We start from the raw sequence: 20,413 nt of genomic DNA, 5'->3' as shown, positions 1-20,413 counted from the left end.
TATTGGTCTCACATGAATTAACTCCGGGCCAGAAGGCTACGCGAGCAGACACCTATGTTTCTTTGCTGTCTCGTCTGAGGAAGGAGTCATTTCTGGACAGGATGTTGACATGTGATGAGAAGCTCCATGGCGTCATCATTGGTTAAAATCCCATGAACTGGTTCCAAAACAGCTGAAACCAGTAATGCAGCAGAAAGTCCTGCTGTGTGTTTGGTGGACTGCTCGCGATATCGTGCATCGGGAACTGCTACCGGATGGTCAGAGCAGAACATTAATGCAACTGTCTACTGTCAGCAGTTGAGCCGCGTTCAAGAAAAACTCAAAACCCTGGAGCCAGCACTTCTCAATCGCTAAGGGGTTCTCCCGTTACGGGACAACGTTAAGCCCCACATGGCTAGAATGACCCGGGACATCATCCTACGCCTTGGATGGGAAACACTATTGTATCCGCCATACTTCCCGGACATTGCACCGTCCGATTATCACCTGTTTCATTCCTTGGACACTCACTTTAGAGAACTCCAGTTCAACTCCGTAGTAAAGGTGCAAAATGCACTTGATGCCTTCTTCGCTTCACGGCAAACCAAGTTCTACCGTGAAGGAATCCATGCCCATTCCGAACGTTTTCAGAAGGTCGTTGATACTGATGGGTACTATTTTTGATCTTCCAGGTACGTCTTAGATGACATATCGATGCTCTAAGGTAATAGGTCAAAAAGCGACAGAACTTTCTTCGTTAATTTTATACATACTATGTAAAACTACTGTATAAGTTCTAGTATCTCGAGTTCGGGAAGTCGGAATGTCAAAATTCCTTCAGATTCGTGTTGCTCGTGATCTACTTTACAAAATATATAAAAATCAGGTTGGGTCCAGTTTGCTTCCATGATCACTTTATGTTCGAATATCTCGAGTTCCGACATTCGAAATGTCAAAATTCCTTCAGATTCGTGTTCCTCGTGGTCTAATTTACAACATATATGAAAATCAGGTGGGGTCCAGTTTGCTTCCCTGCAGCCGAAAAGTACATTGAAAGTGTCACCAAAGAAGTAACTAAAAAAAAAAAGTGTGAAGGATCCCAGGTCAGTATTTGTAATACACAAGTTCACATCAGTACTTACGGTTTAGAACTCCTCACTTTTCTGATTTTAAAATATTGCAACCCTAATTTAGCTGTGACTTGTACAGCGGGGGACACTTCTAAATGGTACAGCCATATGGAGATTTACGGCTAAGGTGTACCATTTAGAAGTGTCCCCCGCTGTACAACCATCGAACTATCCCTTTCGCACAGTGCTGCATATATTACCATAATGATCTTGGAGCAAATAAAAAAAAAGTTAAAACACAGACATAAATCAATACAATTGTCTAGATCGATAGATGCTTTCACAATTATTAAAAGGTGTAATTAAAAACATCAAACATTGTTTCTGCTTTGAAAAGGACAAACAGGGTTTCGCTTATAAAACCGCAAACACGGTTTCGGGTGGTTTTAGCTTTCGAAAAGGGCTTTTGCGGTTTCGGTTTTGAAAACCGCATTTGCGGTTTTCGGTTTTCAGAAAACCGGTTTTCTCAAAAACCGAAAACCGAAAATGTCACAAAAAATCAACAGCACTAGTTTGATCCCGGGACTCCAAGCACCAGAGGTGAACGCTCTACCTCTGAGCCACCGCGGCCCCTGCAAGATATCGAGTTTCAATTGTCTTCAAGTGGTACAAAGGTTCTTTTGGTGCGTAAGTAATGTCACAACAAGGTAGTTCAATACCTACTAAGAAATAAAATGGGAATAATTTACTTTCCAGGTCACGGACATTTCTAGTAGTCCTATATAGATTGAAAATAGATTGGCACTAATTTTGGCCAATTCAGGAAAGTCATTTAGTCACAATTTACTTTCAAGTCACGAGATTTTTTTTTGTTACGTTAGCTAGCTATGGTGTAGCTAGCACCCATTGCGAGGGCTACACCCTCTATTTGGGAAAGAGATTTAACATTATTATGGCGAAAACAAGGAATTTCTGTTTGGCAGAGACATTTATTAACTTTATTAAACATCCATAAGGTTTTTTTTTTTTTTTTGTTATACGTGAGGAGGTCCTGTTAGTAACAAGCGGGTTTACTGTGCATGATGTGAAGGTTAGATATGGGCCGGTACGTCTGATGTGCTGAGGATACTGATGATGTTATAGTCCGGATGATTTGGAGGTACGGTATATTTATATAATGCGAAAAGCAGTGAGAGATGTGTAGACGTGTGGTGATGGCTGTGAGTGTAGGGAGCGTCGCTGTAAACGGTTTCAAAAAATAAAGCGTGTTCGCTGTCATAGCGTTGAGTTATATATTTAATACGAAGAGCTTCAATATGATAAAGAAGGTGAGGAAATGTGATGCGGTCGTACAATTCACGGGTTGGACTTGGTAATTTAATGCGGTAGGCTAGGCGGAGAGCATGTCGTTCCATTATTAACAGCTTTTCCTAATGTTTTGCGCTTGCTGATATCGATGAGGTAAAACCATATGTAAGAACGGGACGGAGGAGAACCTTGTAGGTGTTGATGAGCGTAGAAGAATGGAGACCCCACGTTGTGCCTATGAGACATTTAAGTAAATTTAATCTAATTTTGGCTTTGCTTACAACGGTAGCGAGGTGTGGACTCCATGTAAGATGATGATCAAATGTTATACCCAAGTAGCTCACTGTCTTTGAGTGCTGTATGGCAGTATCATTGACGGTAAGGGCAAGGCGAGCTGGGTTTCGGTGAACTCGTGATCGACGTTTTGGTGGAATAAAGACTATGGCCTGAGTTTTGGTAGCGTTTATTGTTAAGCGCCACGGCCGACACCAATCGCTAAAGCGACGGATAGCTTCATTCATCGCAGTGTTTATTTGAGAGATAGTTTTTGTTAACGCCAGGAAAGCCGTGTCATCGGCGTACTGAAAAGTATGAATGTTTTGCGGTAAGGACGGCATGTCAGCGACATAAAGCAGATAGAGCAGTGGGGACAAGGCAGAGCCTTGCGGAACGCCGCTATGAAGAAAAACAGGATAAGAGACACTGTCATTGATGTAGATGTAAGCCAGGCGGTTTGAAAGAAAATTATAGATGAAGCGGATGTACGTGATAGGAAGACAGAAAGACAGAAGCTTGAATAAAAGTCCCAGGTGCCATACTTTATCAAATGCCTTTCCGAGATCGAATAAAACTAAACAGGCAGGCTTGGAAGAATTGTAATGATTAGTGATCATGGTGAGGCGGAGTAACTGATCGTTAATACTATATCCTGGTCGGAAACCAGCTTGATGTAAAGGAAGCAAATTTTTCGCTGTTAAGTGAGTGTGAAGTCGTTTGACGTCACGAGTTATTTTTTAAAGCTATATATGTAATATGTAGATCAATCGATTGAGAGTGGCGAAAGAAAACAATTGACACAAATCTTCATCAACTTTCTGAAAGCCATTTCCGACGTAGGCCTAGTCACAATTAACTTTTCAGTGCCCGGGCATAGGCTATATATGTATTAGTCCTATATAGACAATATACACATCAATCCATTCAGGACAAAGTAAGTAATCGATTGGTAAGTATTTTAGACACTTGCGAAAAGCCACTTCTAGTTTAGAGTCACAGTTTTCTTCTCTGGAGCCAGACCCTTTTACATACAATCAGGAGCGGATTAAGGGCGGAGCCAATAGAGCCCAGGCTCAGGGGGCCCCAAAAATCCTCCTCTTTAATAGTAAAATATAACAATCAACTTATTATATTATAGGCTTCAGATCCATGCTAATTTTTTCCCGCTCACTTCTTTCGTTGTATCGCTAGAGTTAAGTCTTCTTCCACCAGTGTCTTAATGATACTTATTTTGTGAGGGAGTGAGATATTTTGGGCCTCTATAACAAATCAAATTATTAGCTTATGGTGGCAATTTCTTTGAAGTATCTCTGTCATTTCAATGTTTAATGACATAATAGAATCCTTTCCAAAGCAATGATGTAGGAAGAAAACTTTTCTAACAATGTAGCCTTGTACAGCTTTACCTATTTGTATATGATTTTTCTCATTTTACTCTATTAGTGGTTTTACAGGAACTGTTGACCATTTAGCTTGTATTTGGCATTTGTGTGTTACACTAAAGTATATGAGCATTTAACTGTTAATAATGAATATAATTAAACTAATTATTGTAAACTTGGAGCACAATAAAATATTACAGCATAATTCTCGGTGTTTCAACAAACTTATAAGGCTGTGGAAGGCACCAAAGAAAACTTATGAGCTGGAATTATTCGTAACATAGGACCCCCTTGAAATAGTCAACTCCAGGGCCCCAAAAGCCTTAATATGCCCCTGCATACAATATGTGTACACATCAATCGATTCAAGGTGACGAAAGAAGTCGATTGACATTAATGTTAACCATGTTTGAATAGTCACTTCCGGCTTAGAGTCACAATTTACTTTCCAGGGTAACGCCATTTCTGTTAATGCTATACAGGGTGTGTCAAAACAACCGACAACGTTTGGGGGGTGAGGCCTTTCGGAGTTATAGGCTTGCCGAAAGCATGAAAAAATGTACTTTAATGGTTCATAGCTCCAATACTAGGGGACCTATCGTAGTCGGGTCAAGACTGCACTAGTGTATGTGCCCTATGCAAATATCCATGTTTCAGAATCCTACGGTACTTCCGAAACAATTTTTATAAAGGTAGTTGGTGAGTACTTCAAAGTATATGCTCGTAGTGAAACTCCCTCTATAAATATTGTTGCGTGTGTACCGAAGGATTTTGAAACATGGATATTTGGATAGGACACATACTAATTTCTAAGTGAAGTCTTGAACCGACTACGGTAGATCCCGTAGTTTTGGAGCTATGGACCTTCAAATTTATTATTTTTTTTCCTGGGCACCATACTTATCAAGACTGTGCAACTTGTGTCTAAAACAGAGAAGGGTACCTAAGAACTGGGAAAAAAGCAAATTTAAGCAATCAAAAAGAATGACGACAAAATGAATGACGATCCAAAAGCGTACAGACCAATATGTCTCCTAAATACAATTGGCAAACTCTTCGAGAGAGTTATCGTACGAAGATTAAACAAATACAGAAATATAGAAAATGATAGGCTACAACATGGTTTTCGGAAAGGAAGAAGTACTGAGACTGAAATAAGGAAACTTTTGAAATTAACTGAGAAGGGTAAGGCGGAGAAATATCAGGTAGTAATATACGTAGATATAAGTGGGGCCTTTGATAACCTATGGTGGCCATCACTATTTCGGCAATTTAAAGAGATGGGGATACCAAAGTCCTGTAAGAATTGATGATAGATTACTGCATCGATATATATAACATAACATAACATATATAACATAACATATATAACATAACATATATAACATAACATATACACCACCAAATAAAAGTATAACTACATATAGGCGTAGTACAAAAGGATGCCCAGAAGGATTCATATCTGGTCCTACATCATTGTGGCATATTGTAATAGATCCATGTCTGAAATATCTCAATCGACTTGAAGAAACAGGAGGAGTGGTTGGTTATGCTGATGACATAGCGATAGTGTTGTCGGCATCTTCAAGACACGAAGTAGAAAGAAAGGGAAATATAATATTAGAAAACCTACACAAATGATGTTCAACAAATAATTTCTCTTTCTGTAACAAAAACAAAGTATACAATTCTTGGTCAGAAAATTCAAAGATGTCCTATTCTAAAGATATCCAACGAAAAGATAGACAGAATGAAAGAATTTAAGTGCCTGGGAGTATGGATAGATGAAAAATGAAATTACGGAAAACATATAGAGAAGATTACGAATAGAAGCAAAAACGTAGTACACAAATTACTTACAATAGCAAGAAGGGATTACCAAATCCCTATGAGGATATTGCAAACTTACAACAAAACAGTGACCATGCCAGTACTCAGCTATTGTGCCAGTGTCTGGTGCCACAGTCTCTTTATGAATATAAAACTAAGACAAGCAATAAACCGGGCACAAAGAGGGGTACATATAAGAACCCTAGATGTAAGAAAAACCATGTCAACGGAGGCTCTACAGGTACTGGCTCAGGAAGAACCAATACATTTCCAGGTACTAAGACAGGCTTATAAAATGTGGACAAAAAATAACGAAATGACAAAAATTTTAGAAATACTAGGACAAATTCCAGACACCTGAACAACAACAGGTGTTACTTAACCCCAGTGCTAATAACCTCGTTCCGAATGTAGGGCAGGTATGTGCGAAATGTTTTACGCCTAATTATCTGGCAGAGAGCTGCTTACAGCCGAATTTAAACTGAGAAATACTGGATGTTGGGGTGGTGATCTTCCAGGTGGAGAATATGTTAACCGCCGCACTAATTGGAAACAAACACAGACTTCTACGTGTTCGGGAAGAATACCAGACGTGGGCAATCAAGTAAATAAGATAGAGTTTGTACAACAAAACAAGTATAAAACTAGAATGGCGAAAAATAAGTAAAATTAAGCAAATATAAACAAATTCAAGTACCCATATATATCACAGGCAATAAAGTAAGATTACAAGTGCAGATTGATACCTTAAATACCAATAGTATTTTATATAGTGCATCAACATTATCTTTAGCTGATAAGAAAATTTTGCCAAAGAATGTGTTGTTAAGGCCCTTGGAAACCCAAATTAAAGGAATTGGAGATACAGTTTTTAATCTAACTAACTCTGTGAATTTAAAATTTAAAATTGGTTCAAACGAATTTTTCACTGCTTTCGAGTAGTTGAAGGAGCCGGTTTTGACGTTGTTGGGTGTAGATTTTTTAATGGCGCCAAATGCGAATATGAACTTTCAAGATAAAATGGTACAATTAATGGCACAACCTACGAAAGTCCATTAAATTAGTGCAACAACAAGAACGAGCGCTACATTTAGTGTCTACGAAGGTAGGAGAGCACTTAAATATGAAACTTTACATAAATGTCAAGTTAACCTTCACCTAGCTTCTAATCAAATCGCAAAACGAAACTTTTATTTCTCCAGTGCTGCACACAATAAAACAAATAAGACGGAAACGCAAGGCGCCAAATGTTGGAAACACGTTACTATTCTAGTGATACCTACGGCTAAATTTCCAAATATCCGGAGCGCAGAAAAACAAATTCCGACAAAAGAGATCTTGCTTGTAGACATCACCGCCAATTGGAAGACATACAATAAATATGTTCTTGAGGAAAAATATAGAACTTTCGTGTTGCTCAGGACCAACAAGGTCAAATAAAGGGTTAAAGTACACTGAGAAAAATTTACGGGTAAAAAGTACGTAAATTCAAGTGATTTTTAGGACATTTCGTAAGAATGACTTTCCAACATTACTGAGAATATTAATTGTTCTTGTCCGTTCTACGTATATTTTCTCCTTACTTTTCCAGATAAAAATGATGACGTCAGAACTATGACGTCATAGTTAATAACAGTAATAATGGAGCGACATCATTACCGGTCATGTTAAAACTCAAGTTGAATGGAAAAATCACAAATCAGGGATGTTATATTTCTAGCTGTTGCTAGACATTTTCTGAGGCAAACATGGAAAAATCACATGAAGGAATGGTAGAACCTCTGTCCGTGACTGCATTTAAATCTGTATGTGGAGTCTTAAGCACCGTATATTCCAGTTAAATCTGCATTCACTACTGTGAAAATAACCATGACGAAGGATACGAATACATACTTTGACTGTATTGTTGTCCTTATGCATAGATTTTCTTACCACGGTATAATGAAATGCTTGTAATCAGTCAGGGACGAAATTAATGAAAGGAAGACTAAAACCCAATCGAGCAATGTGTTTCTCGCATCTGCCTACAGACTATTTCTCCAAGCATCGGAATAAAGTTTGCAGTAAATAGTGCACGCAAATACTAATAGAATGTAGAGTTCACTACATAGGATCGGAACATGCTCCTTCGGAATATACAAATTGTAAGCACCCATCGATTTCTTTTAACGTTTACCCATTCAAAGGGTTGCGCCCTTTCTTCGGTAAGAGTTAGGGAGAATAGCATAAGAGGTCCAAGTTAACATTAGAGGGTCTATGTGCTATTTAATTATCAATTTATTTGAAACTTTATTCATTTTCATGGGGAGGGTCATCAATTGTGTGAGGGCAAGCCTCAGTTACGGTGGGTGCTGGTCCAGACTGGCTGGCTGGCATCCAAGTTATGGTCTTGCTGGCACTGTGGGGCCTGAAATGAATAGATACATCAAACATATGGTGGTTAGTTGAATACATGAAGGGCTATAACAGCATTATTTTTAACAGCTAAGTATATGACAATCATTAGATCTGTAATGATGGATGGTATGAGGGTGAAGTGCTACGACGCCACAACACATGGGTGATGTTAGTAAGACAAATGCTGTGATCTTCTGTTCCTGGGGCGACGCAGGAACTGATGGAGACAAAGGCAGCCCTGTTAGTGGATGGTTTACTGTGCATGAGATGGATAGATGAGTGGTGAAACTGTGCCAGGATGATAAATGTCAAAAACTTCTGAATCAATGTTGTCTTGGCCGATGTTGAGATGATAAATGGTCATCAGATGCTGAAGAGGTGTCGGATAATATACAGCGGGAGTGTCATAGTCTCGGTCATTGCGGAGAATGCTCAGGAATATGGGATGAGGAGCTTCAATGCGTTTCTGAATGTACTTTGAGCGGAGGGCCTCAAGATGTGATAATAGTGGAGGAAAATTGATGCGTTCATAAAGAAGGCGTGTCCGATGCGGGAGACAGATGTGAAAGGCTAAACGAAACGCATGGCGTTCAAGAATGGCTAACTTAAGATAATATTTAGAGGGAGCTGATATCCAGGCTGTGTGGCCATAGGTTAGAATTGGGCGCATGAAAACCTTGTATGTATTGAGAAGGAGAGAAGAATTTAGACGCCACGTGGTACCTATTAGGCGCTTTAGTAAATTGAGTCGGTTTTTGGCTTTCTCGATGACAGTAAGAAGATGAGGCATCCAAGTGAGCTTGGAGTCAAATACAACGCCAAGATATTTAAGAGTACTATGGATTGTAACCGGACTGTTGTCAACATGGAGACGTAGCAGTTGGGGATTTCGATGGACCTGTGATCGTCGTCTAGATGGTAAGAAAACGATCGCTTGCGTTTTCGTAGCATTAATTGCCAAGCGCCAGGTGTCGCACCAGTCGACAAAAGCATCAATGGCCAGTTGAAGGCTATATTGAATAGAAGTAATTCTTCGACCGATAACCAGAAATGCTGTATCGTCAGCAAATTGGAAAAGTTGTACGTTAGGAGTAGTGGGCAAGTCGGATACGTACAGCAAATATAATAGGGGTGAAAGAGAAGATCCCTGTGGTACGCCAGAATTCAAAAAGATTGGAAAGGACACAGCATCATTGATGGAGATGTAGGCGAGTCGGGCTGTAAGGAAGGAATGTATAACTCTGATGTAAGAGCGGGGAAGTTGAAAAGAGTATAACTTGTATATAAGACCCTGGTGCCAAACTTTATCGAACGCCTTTTCTAGATCGAAGGTAACCAGACTAGATGGATTGCCTCGATTGAATTGGTTATATGTAGAAGTACTGAAATGTAACAGGGGATCTAGAATGCTAAAGTTAGGTCGAAACCCAGCTTGGTGCAACGGAAGTAACTCGTAATTCTGCAAATGGTCATGGAGGCGGCGAACTAATATGCGTTCCAAAATTTTGCTTAGTGTTGATGGTAGTTGTATCGGCCGATAAGACATGAGGTCAGAAGGAGGCTTATTAGGCTTTGGAAAAAGTAAGATTTTGAGTACTTCCAAGTTATGAAAAAAAAACAGTTCGAAGTATGAATGTATAAATGATACTTAGTAAGGTGAAGACAACAGGAAGGGCGTTCTTAATCAGTGTATGGGTAATAGCGTCAAAGCCTGCAGCGGAATTTCGTTTGTTGAGGAGTGTGGCCTGGATATAAGTAGGTTGAATCGGTACTGCAAGTGGATGATATAACTCCAGGGCGTGATTGGGATTAGGTTGTAAATGTGGTAAGTTGGGGTCAGATCGACTATCGATAGCTGCGTTTAGATGTAACTGAGTATCCCAACCAGGTAGAGGAGTGAAGATATTTGAAAGTGTTGGGCAAATGTATTAGCTTTGTCTTGATCAGAAGATAGTGCTTGTTGATTAACAACTGATGGGTAGGGCGTCCGTTGAAATTTTCCGATAAGCTGATTAAACTGTCACCAAAAGAATGTGCATGGATTGAGTTTTAAGCCATTTGTGAGAGCTGAATATTTATTAGAGTTGTTCGAAATACTTAAAAAAAAAAGGTACCCTTGGGGAAGGGGTACTGCGACAATTGATTTGTTACAACTTCCTTTATCTGGTTGAATTATTCTCAAAAGGTACATCTCTGAGTGAATCAAATATCCCTTCATTGCCAAATGAAGAGCATTTCCACTAATTCATCAGATCAGTGTTGTAGCTAGCAAGTTGTTATAAGGGGAGGTATTACTTTTTCAGGGAGCAGGCTTTTGCATTTTAAAAGAATGCGGTCCTCCCCTCTGCTCTAGTGGCTAGTACGTGTCCCTTTGATGCAAGAAGTCCCGGATTCAATTTCCGGTGTGAACGCCTTGGAAAATTTGAATTATTACAGTGATTTCGATTTAAACTGTAGGTTTACTGCATGTCACTGCGTTAATTGTGATCCCAAGAATCCAAGTTTGAAAAAATGAACAAATAATAATATGCAAGGTCTACAATTCTTTTTTCTCTTTTATTTTTATCCATTGTTTACAATCTGATTTAGAAAGAGAATATTTGTCATTTTGTTGACTTTTTAATATAATTTGATGGATAGTCAGTAGATATTAAAGTTAGTAATATTATTGATACAAAAGCATAATTGCCTGTTTCTATGATATTTATAAACACATTTAAAAAAAAAATTGAAACTGGGGTATCTTTCCTCAACATGCGTGCCGAACATGCCCCACTTGAAGGTTTTTGTAAATAGTTTATTTTAAGTTCTTAAATTTAATGAAATAAAATTGTATTTCGAGATATTACAAACAAGACATCACTCTTCTAGTTGATCAAAAATTCAAAAACCTCACCTCAATTGCAGGAGTGGAAAATGGGTAATAATGAAAAAGTGGGACATCTTTACCCAAGTTGCTCTAAAGGAAAATTATTTATAACATTTCATTTGTTTATGTTCCATTAATTTTACATTATTGTACTTCATCATTTTTTTTTTTTTTTTTTTTTTTACTTTTAACACAACAAACACCTTTTCTCATGTCTGACACGTTAGAAACAAAACGAGAAGAAATATTAGAGATTAAAAAACTTAAAATAAAGGTAAAACTGATATCTTGTAACAAACCACATTAAATGTCAGTCTCAACGTCGTCAAAATCATCATCACTACTGACAACAAAAGTAGGAAGCTCGAATTGTTCACTTCATTTTCACAGTCAGTACACTTGCAAAGCATTGTACACTGCATTCGTGAGCATCGTACACTGCATTTTGTACATGCAACGAGGACTTTTGCACTTTTTGTAAGAACAACTGAATAATTCCCTAGATGCCCGAGCTGCTTCAGGAAGAGTTGTCCATGTTGGCTCAAAGCTCCCAGTTTCATTTCTGTGCCAACGCCAAAGGCCGGGATAAGATTAGGTAGTTTTTTTTTCAAAACCAAATTCTGTCTCCAACAATAGCCAGCTTGATAAACACTCTTCAAGACATGTTTAAATAAAGCTGATTTGTTGGTGGTATTCTTTCCATGGAACGTCCTTTGTTTGTAGTTATTTTCTACACCCATTAATTATGCTATGACATGATGACTTATCATACATCAAAACAACAAATTTGTCAACTTCATCCATAAACATCTCAATTTCTGCAGGTTGCTAAGACAAAATCTGGAATGTCTGTGTGATCTTCGGGAGATTTCTGTACGTTTGCCAAGCGTTTTTCCATAACCAGTAAACAAGGTAGTTGAGTCGCTACTCTACAATGCATGGAAAATGGAAGGAAAGTAGCTTTTCCGACTTCAAGCTTGGTAAATAGTATTTATAGATGAATTGGGATGCTCTTAATTCTTTTTTCCAGTGCCAAAGCAATCCATAAGAAGTCTGCTTGTAGTTGATTAAATTTTGACTACAACATCTGAGTCCAGTGCCCGAATGATGATAGATTTGTGTCTATCTTGATACGTCTCCATAGCATAAAGCAAAATTCTTGTATCCGCTTCCTCTTGACTGCATGGCTGATGATCTTCATGGGTACATAATGGTGTATTGCATAATATCACTTCTCCTTTCGTAGTTACGACTTCTTTCCCGACTCGAGATACGAATTTAGTTGCAAGTAGGTCGAAGAGTTCCTTCTTGTTTTCACTATTGAATAAAACGTTCTTTCAAGTTTTAGGCACATACGTATTACTACAAACTTTTCATCTTACGCCAGTACCTCTAAACATCGTGGTCTCAGCTTCCAAACTGTCAGGTTAGTAGTCATTCCAGACAATGTAAGTTCTATTTATAGTGTCCCATTCGTGAAGAACTATGCTGGCAAATCTCTGCGTACACATCAAAAGTCTTGGCATCTCCAGGATGTATCATGTGGACTAAGGCTTGGCCATCCAGTATGGGGCATGATGCTGAAGGTTTGTCGCTGGGATAGTCACAAACATTTCTGAAACATTGAAGAAGATCAGATTTCTTAGATTTTAAAGACAAACACAGTCTGACAAAGATGATGAAAATGGCTGGTTTTCATGGCTAAAAAATTCGTCAAGATCAAAATCTCGTTGTTGACACCCGATATATAAAATTTCGAAAAGAGGCGTCACTTTTTATTCTTCTGATCAGCAATTGAAATTTGCTCTTCGTTGGAGATTTGTTTGGAATAACTTCACTTGATTGCTTACATCTGTTTCTCAATTGATACATATTACCTGTTGTTCAAGTCTGTTATTGACAAATTCTTTAAATTGATGTTTTCGAAGATCTCTTAGTTCTCTTAAATTTGCAATTCCACTTTGAGAAACAATGACACATTTCGCAAGCCTTGGCTGCTCTCTTCAGATAGATTGCCTAAATCTTCAATAGTGTATTTCAAATTATTTACATGTTTGAAAAATAAAGCCTGGGTTTTTGATGAGCATTCATGGTGTTCCTTTGAGGGTGTGTTAGGGTTTTTAAACCTTCTTCAAATTTTTGTATCACTCTTGTTACTTCAGGACCAGCTACCATCCATAGCCTCAAAACGTCTGGGTTTTCTGTTAATCCCACTGCACCTCCATCCCCCTTAATGTAAGCATTGCGCTGTTCACTCGCCTGGTCCAATGTCATTGCAGAAAATAATCTCCCACTAATGTTAGCAGTAAACTTCCCATCTAAAAATTCCTCATGTATTCTCGGGTGTATCTCTGGCAGGTTTTTCATGTCACGCCAATACACTCGAAGTCATCTGGCATAGTTTTGGTGGTTAAATAAAAAGAGCCAAGGAGCCCATCTTATCAGAGAGTTCACGTAGAGCTCAAAGTTGGAATTTGGGATGGATGTATTAATAAAAAAAAAATCAGAAGCAAATTCACTATTTACATCGCTGTACTCCCGTATGCGAAACTTGGAATTCTTTCACAATTGTCTTTACCCATTCCTTAAACGGAAGAGGCTTACAAGGATTTGCGGGGATTTGGGGGCAAGGGGGGTAGCTGCTCCCCACTTTTTTGAAGTAACATTAAGGTATATAGTTTCATTTGGAAATGTAAATTTGTTGTGTGTATTACTGGTTCATACAAAAAGAATTTTAAGCTGTGCATGAGCAAGGAATCAAATCACTTCTCACACCTTCATTGTTTAAGAGTAGTATCCTATTAGTTACACAACTTTTCGTCAAACAAAGTGTTAGAAACAATTAGGGAAACTAAGATTGATATCCAAATATTCAGATCATGTCTTGCCTCCCCCCTTTTAACGTCCAATCGCTACCACTGCTCACAAGTACCATGTTTTTCTTCATGACCATTAATATATTGAGTTTAAGCTTGTTTCGACAAGATAAACAGGGCACACAATGTCACCTGATGTGCATACCTTGCCCTTGAAATATGATGCACTTTGATATAAGACTGATCTCTACCCTAAGATGCTATCTAACCTCAATGATGTATTCAACTCATCCACTGCCATCTAAAAGAACTCCGAGTACACTCATGATAGCCTTCTCCAGATATAGGGCCCCAAAATTTTTCAGGACATGTCCACTGAATACGTTTTGCAAGGGCATACAGGTGAACATCACAAGTAATACCAGGTGTTTGTCCTTTATTGGGATAATTTACCGCATCTGCTATTACTGACATTGAATATCTAATCATAGCAGGTAGATGCCCAACCTCTGGAAACATAGGCAGTAATCCACAATGACTTACGTGTTTCTCTCTACATAACGTCAGTTTAAACTCCTATGAAGTAGTGCTAATATGTGATATTTTGTCCTAGAAATAAGATTAGGAAATTGTTTTCACAACGTTACTATGTATGATATCGGTACAGCAAATGACATAAACATTACCAATACTCCAATATATTTTTTAGGGTACATTAAGGAAACGTGCTTTCATCTGGAATCATTCTACGAGCAAGAAACCTTAAAAAAAGAAGGTTTTCCTATATATTTCCCGATTTCTCCCAAATTTCCCTTTTTCCATACCTCACAGGATCTTGAACAGTATTGCAATTGAGAAATTGTATCATTTTAAAGAAAATTAAGTGGTAGCCATGAAATTCGTTGGAATATTAATTTATCCAGAAATTTTAGATCGCAAATTTCCCTCTTAGTGTAAATTTCCTACTTTCAAACAGGATTTGGGAATATTTTTTCTCAGGCCATTATGTAGGATATTCCAATGTTATTTGGCAAAGAGATACCATAACTCCTTTGTATTATTTCAGGGTACGTTAGGGTTGCGTACTCTCAGCTGGGGCGGCTGCAGAGGGGCTCAAACTTCCAAAAACGACATTTTTTAAAGAAAAGTTCCCGATTTGCTCGATCCCAAGAATCCAAGTTTGAAAAAGTGAACAGGTAATAATATGTAAGGTCTACAATTCTTTTTTCTCTTTTTTTATCCATTGTTTACGTACGGATTTAGAAAACATACATGGAGAATATTTGTCATTTTGTTCATTTTTTCTATACAATTTGATGGATAGTTAGTAGATACTAAAGTTAGTAATATTATTGATACAAAACCATAATTGCCTGTTTGTATGATGATTATGAACATATTTTGAAAAATTGTAAAACTGGGGCATCTTTCCTCAACATGCGCGCCGAAGATGCCCCACTTGAAGGTTTTTGTAAATAGTTTATTTTAAATTCTTAAATTTAATGAAATAAAATTGTATTTCGAGATATAACAAACAAGACGTCAGTCTTCTAGTTGATCATAAATTCAAAAACCGCACCTCAATTGCAGGAGTGGAAAATGGGTAATAATGAAAAAGTGGGACATCTTTACCCAAGTTACTCTAAAGGAACATTATTTAAAACATTTCATTTGTTTGTGTTCCATTAATTTTACATTATTGTACTTCATCTTTTTTTTTTTTTTTTTTTTTTTTTTTTTTTTTACTTTAACACAACAAACACCTTTGCTCCTGTCTGACACGTTAGAAACAAAACGAGAAGAAATATTAGAGATTAAAAGACTTAAAATAAAGGTAAAACTGATATCTTGTAACAAACCACATTAAATGTCAGTCTCAACGTCGTCAAAATCATCATCACTACTGACAACAAAAGTAGGAAGCTCGAATTGTTCACTTCATTTTCACAGTCAGTACACTTGCAGAGCATTGTACACTGCATTCGTGAGCACCGTACACTGCATTTTTACATGCAACGAGGACTTTTGCACTTTTTGCAAGAACAACTGAATAATTCCCTACATGCCCGAGCCACTTCAGGAAGAGTTGTCCATGTTGGCTCAAAGCTTCCAGTTTCATTTCTGTGCCAACCCCAAACGCCTGGATCAGATAATGTACTTTTTTTTTTTAACCAAACTGTGTCTCCAATAATAGCCAGCTTGATAAACACTCTTCAAGACATGTTTAAATAAAGCTGATTTGTTGGTGGTATTCCTTCCATGGAACGTCCTTTGTCTGTAAAGTTATTTTCTGCACTCATTAACTGTGCTATGACATGATGACTTATTATACATTAAAACAACAAATTTGTCAACTTCATCCATAAACATCTCAATTTCTGCAGGTTGCTAAGACAAAATCTGGAATGTCTGTGTGATGTTCGGGAGATTTCTGTATGTTTGCCAAGCGTTTTTCCATAACCAGTAAACAAGGTAGTTGAGTCGCAACTCGACAATGCATGGAAAATGGAAGGGAAGTAGTTTTTCCGACTTCAAGCTTGGTAAATAGTATTTATAGATGAATTGGGATGCTCTTAATTCTTTTTTCCAGTGCCAAAGCAATCCATAAGAAGTCTGCTTGTAGTTGATTAAATTTTGACTACAACATCAGAGTCCAGTGCCCGAATGATGATAGATTTGTGTCTATCTTGATACGTCTCCATAGCATAAAGCAAAATTCTTGTATCCGCTTCCTCTTGACTGCATGGCTGATGATCTTCATGGGTACATAATGGTGTATTGCATAATATCACTTCTCCTTTCGTAGTTACGACTTCTTTCCCGACTCGAGATACGAATTTAGTTGCAAGTAGGTCGAAGAGTTCCTTCTTGTTTTCACTATTGAATAAAACGTTCTTTCAAGTTTTAGGCACATACGTATTACTACAAACTTTTCATCTTACGCCAGTACCTCTAAACATCGTGGTCTCAGCTTCCAAACTGTCAGGTTAGTAGTCATTCCAGACAATGTAAGTTCTATTTATAGTGTCCCATTCGTGAAGAACTATGCTGGCAAATCTCTGCGTACACATCAAAAGTCTTGGCATCTCCAGGATGTATCATGTGGACTAAGGCTTGGCCATCCAGTATGGGGCATGATGCTGAAGGTTTGTCGCTGGGATAGTCACAAACATTTCTGAAACATTGAAGAAGATCAGATTTCTTAGATTTTAAAGACAAACACAGTCTGACAAAGATGATGAATATGGCTGGTTTTCATGGCTAAAAAATTCGTCAAAATCAAAATCTTGTTGCTGACACCCGATATATATAATTTTGAAAAGAGGCATCATTTTTTATTCTTCTGATCAACAATTGAAATTTGCTCTTCGTTGAAGATTCGTTTTGAACAACTTCCCTTGAGTGCTTGCATCTGTTTCTCAATTGATACATATTACCTGTTGTTCAAGTCTGTTGTTGACAAATTCTTTAAATTGATGTGTACGAAGATCTCTTAGTTCTCTTAAATTCGCAATTCCACTTTGAGAAACAATGACACATTTCGCAAGCCTTGGCTGCTCTCTTCAGATAGATTGCCTAAATCTTCAATAATGTATTTCAAATTATTTACATGTTTGAAAAATAAAGCCTGGGTTTTTGATGAGCATTCATGGTGTTCTTTTGAGGCTGTGTTAGGGTTTTTAAACCTTCTTCAATTTTTTTTATCACTCTTACTTCAGGACCAGCTACCATCCATAACCTCAAAACGTCTGGGTTTTCTGTTAGTCCCACTGCATCTCCATCCCCCTTAATGTAAGCATTGCACTGTTCATTCGCCTGTCCAATGTCATTGCAGAAAATAATCTCCCACTAATGTCACCAGTAAACTTCCCAACTAAAATTTCCTTATGTACTTATTCTCGGGTGTATCTCTGGCAGATTTTTCATGTCACTCAAATACACTGAAAGCCATCTGGCATAGTTTTGGTGGTTAAATAGAAAGAGCCAAGGATCCCATCTTATCAGACAGTTCACATAGAGCTCAAATTTGGAACTGAGATTGATGTAAGAAAAAAAAAATCAAAAGCAAATTCTCTATTTACATTACTGTACTCCCATATGCGAAACTTGGAATTCTTTCACAATTGTTTTTACACCATTCCTTAAACGGAAGAGGCTTACAAGCATGTGCGGCGATTAGGGGGGCAAAGGGGGCACTGCCCCCACTTTTTTGAAGTAACTCATTAAGGTATATAGTTTCATCTGGAAATGTAAATTTGTTGTGCGTATTACTGGTTCATAGAAAAAATGGTGCCATATAATATTTGCCATTGCGTGAGTACGTATTGGTTATTTGTTCCAGTGGAGTTAAGAAAGCTACAGGAATTGCGTTTTAATTGCCACGGAAAATAACCCAAAAATTAACCTATTGGAGCACAACAATTCCATGGGGATGCGGCACAGGATCGACACGGCACAGGATCGACACGGCATACGACCGACAATTCAGCTCAGAAACCTGTTTCGGTCCTGTGCCGTATCGATCCTGTGCCGTTTCGGTCCTATGCCGTGTCGATCCTGTGCTGTTTTGCACTCACGCCGCTGCTCTGAAATAATTTAACTTTTAATCATGTGCCTAAAAAAATAATATTTTTATTATCTGTTTAATCTTTGCTCTTACAAATTATAAACTCCTGTCGATTCTATGCCTGTGCAAGTTATATGCATAGAATACGTACGATCGAAACGGCATAGAGCCGACACGGCATAGGAACGAAACGGCACAGGATCGACACGGCATAGGACCGAAACGGCACAGGATCGACACGGCATAGGAACGAAACGGCACAGGATCGACACGGCGCAGGACCGAAACGGCATAGGACCGAAACGACGCACGATCATCCCCACTGCGTAGTATCTATAAAACCAAATATTTATTTCTCATAAAAGCAATCAGAGACCTGTCAATTGATTTTAAAATATAAGAATTATAAGATATTTACTATATGAATATTAATAATTGTGAGTGACAAAAGAATGATAGTGCTAAATGGACAAAATATAATTTCTTGTGTGCTTGGTCAAAAGCATTTCTATATGTATGGAATACTTATATTTATTATTATTATTATTATTATTATTATTATTATTATTATTATTATTATTATTATTATTATTATTATTATTATTATTATTATTATTATTATTACGTTTTAACTCGTTTTGAAATCATGGCCTGATTCCACTAGAAAGCGAAAGCCATGAGAAATGTAAGCTAAGTAGTAATATGGAATACTTTTAATGTTGCTCACTAGAGGAAACATGCTCGCATGTCTTCTCGTCTCGATATCGAGACCACAAGAGACTTTTTTAATAAGAAGCTCAGTTGGGAAGTAATAACTGAGCCGATGGCTCGAGCCGGCTCGCTTGGGGTGAACCATCGGCTCGAGCTGGCTTGGTTGGATGAACCATCTGCTCGGTTCGGCTCATCTGGGCCGAAGGCTCTTGCTGACACGGTTCGGTGAGCTGTTGGCTCGGCTCACTTCTCGGTTCGGGTCCATAGTGAGTGAGCTGTGAGCCCAGCTGCTCAAGTTGTTTACAATTGTAAACCCGGGCCGAACAGTTTTGAAGATATTTGGCCAGTGCCCTATAACTTTTAACAATGTTTGGCTCGAGCCCGAATACTCAACCTAAACCCTCAACCCAAATTCACAAGCTCGTGAACAATATCCTTGACTCCTAGAATTCACGACTACCGAGGTTAGCAATCAACTAGTTTTTTAGTATTCAAACACAGACCGCGTTTCTTTCATGTTTAAACACAGTGTTGTTATAATTATAATTATAATTATTATTTATTATTAATAATAATAATAATAAAAGTTGTACTAGTAGTAGTACTAGTATCATTGATAACCTATATTGTCTATGCAAGATACTTGAAGAGAATACTCGAAACTATAAACCAGATTTGGTTCGACTCGACCCGAATTCGAGTCGAGTTGGAGGAAATTTTTCGAATCGCGTTCAAAGATGTCTGTTTTAGTCGAATCGAGTTTCAAAGAATACTCGCTCGTACTCACTCGTGCCCATCGTAGGATGACCACATTCTAACAATCGAAAAGTAGGACACAAGTATAATAGTACTGTATATGATATCTTACTGCGTCGGCAATACGCATATCATTATTTCAATTAATGTTAACCTTAAGTTAATGAACATTTTTGTTAAGAAGAAGCACTGAACAAAATTATTAAAGGAATTAAACACAACTCCAAATGCTTTGATGAATAACAAATTGGTTTATTTTATGAACGTACAGTCAAAGTTCGTGTTGGGCTAAATAATAATAATAATAAATTTCGAAGCGTGGTATTATTTTAAGAAATGAAAGAAAATTTAGACCGGCACAAAGGAACTTCTATTTAACTTGGTTAGCATCACTGTCATAAGTTCAATAAGAAACCTTTCCTACTTTACCGATATCTCAACAAGGCCTTCTC

The 20,413-nt window shown here is 37.9% G+C and overlaps 1 protein-coding gene across 1 annotated transcript in view; it reads right to left on the bottom strand.

The window, feature by feature from the left end:
* Positions 1–8,134: 8,134 nt before the first annotated feature.
* The window catches only part of LOC145689492 (uncharacterized), a 47,590-nt gene continuing 35,311 nt past the window's right edge, over positions 8,135–20,413 (bottom strand). Inside the window, exon 2 of the mRNA XM_081763664.1 lies at positions 8,135–8,252. Coding sequence (XP_081619790.1) covers positions 8,135–8,252 — 118 coding nt within the window. The remainder of the gene's footprint in view (positions 8,253–20,413) is intronic.

The sequence above is a fragment of the Thermobia domestica genome, chromosome 7 (genome assembly GCF_964235325.1).
Source record: "Thermobia domestica chromosome 7, izTheDome1.hap1.1, whole genome shotgun sequence".
In the NCBI taxonomy this organism is placed as follows: domain Eukaryota; kingdom Metazoa; phylum Arthropoda; class Insecta; order Zygentoma; family Lepismatidae; genus Thermobia; species Thermobia domestica.
The sequence above is the reverse complement of the archived record's forward strand: the minus strand, read 5'-3'. Positions and strand labels throughout refer to the sequence as shown.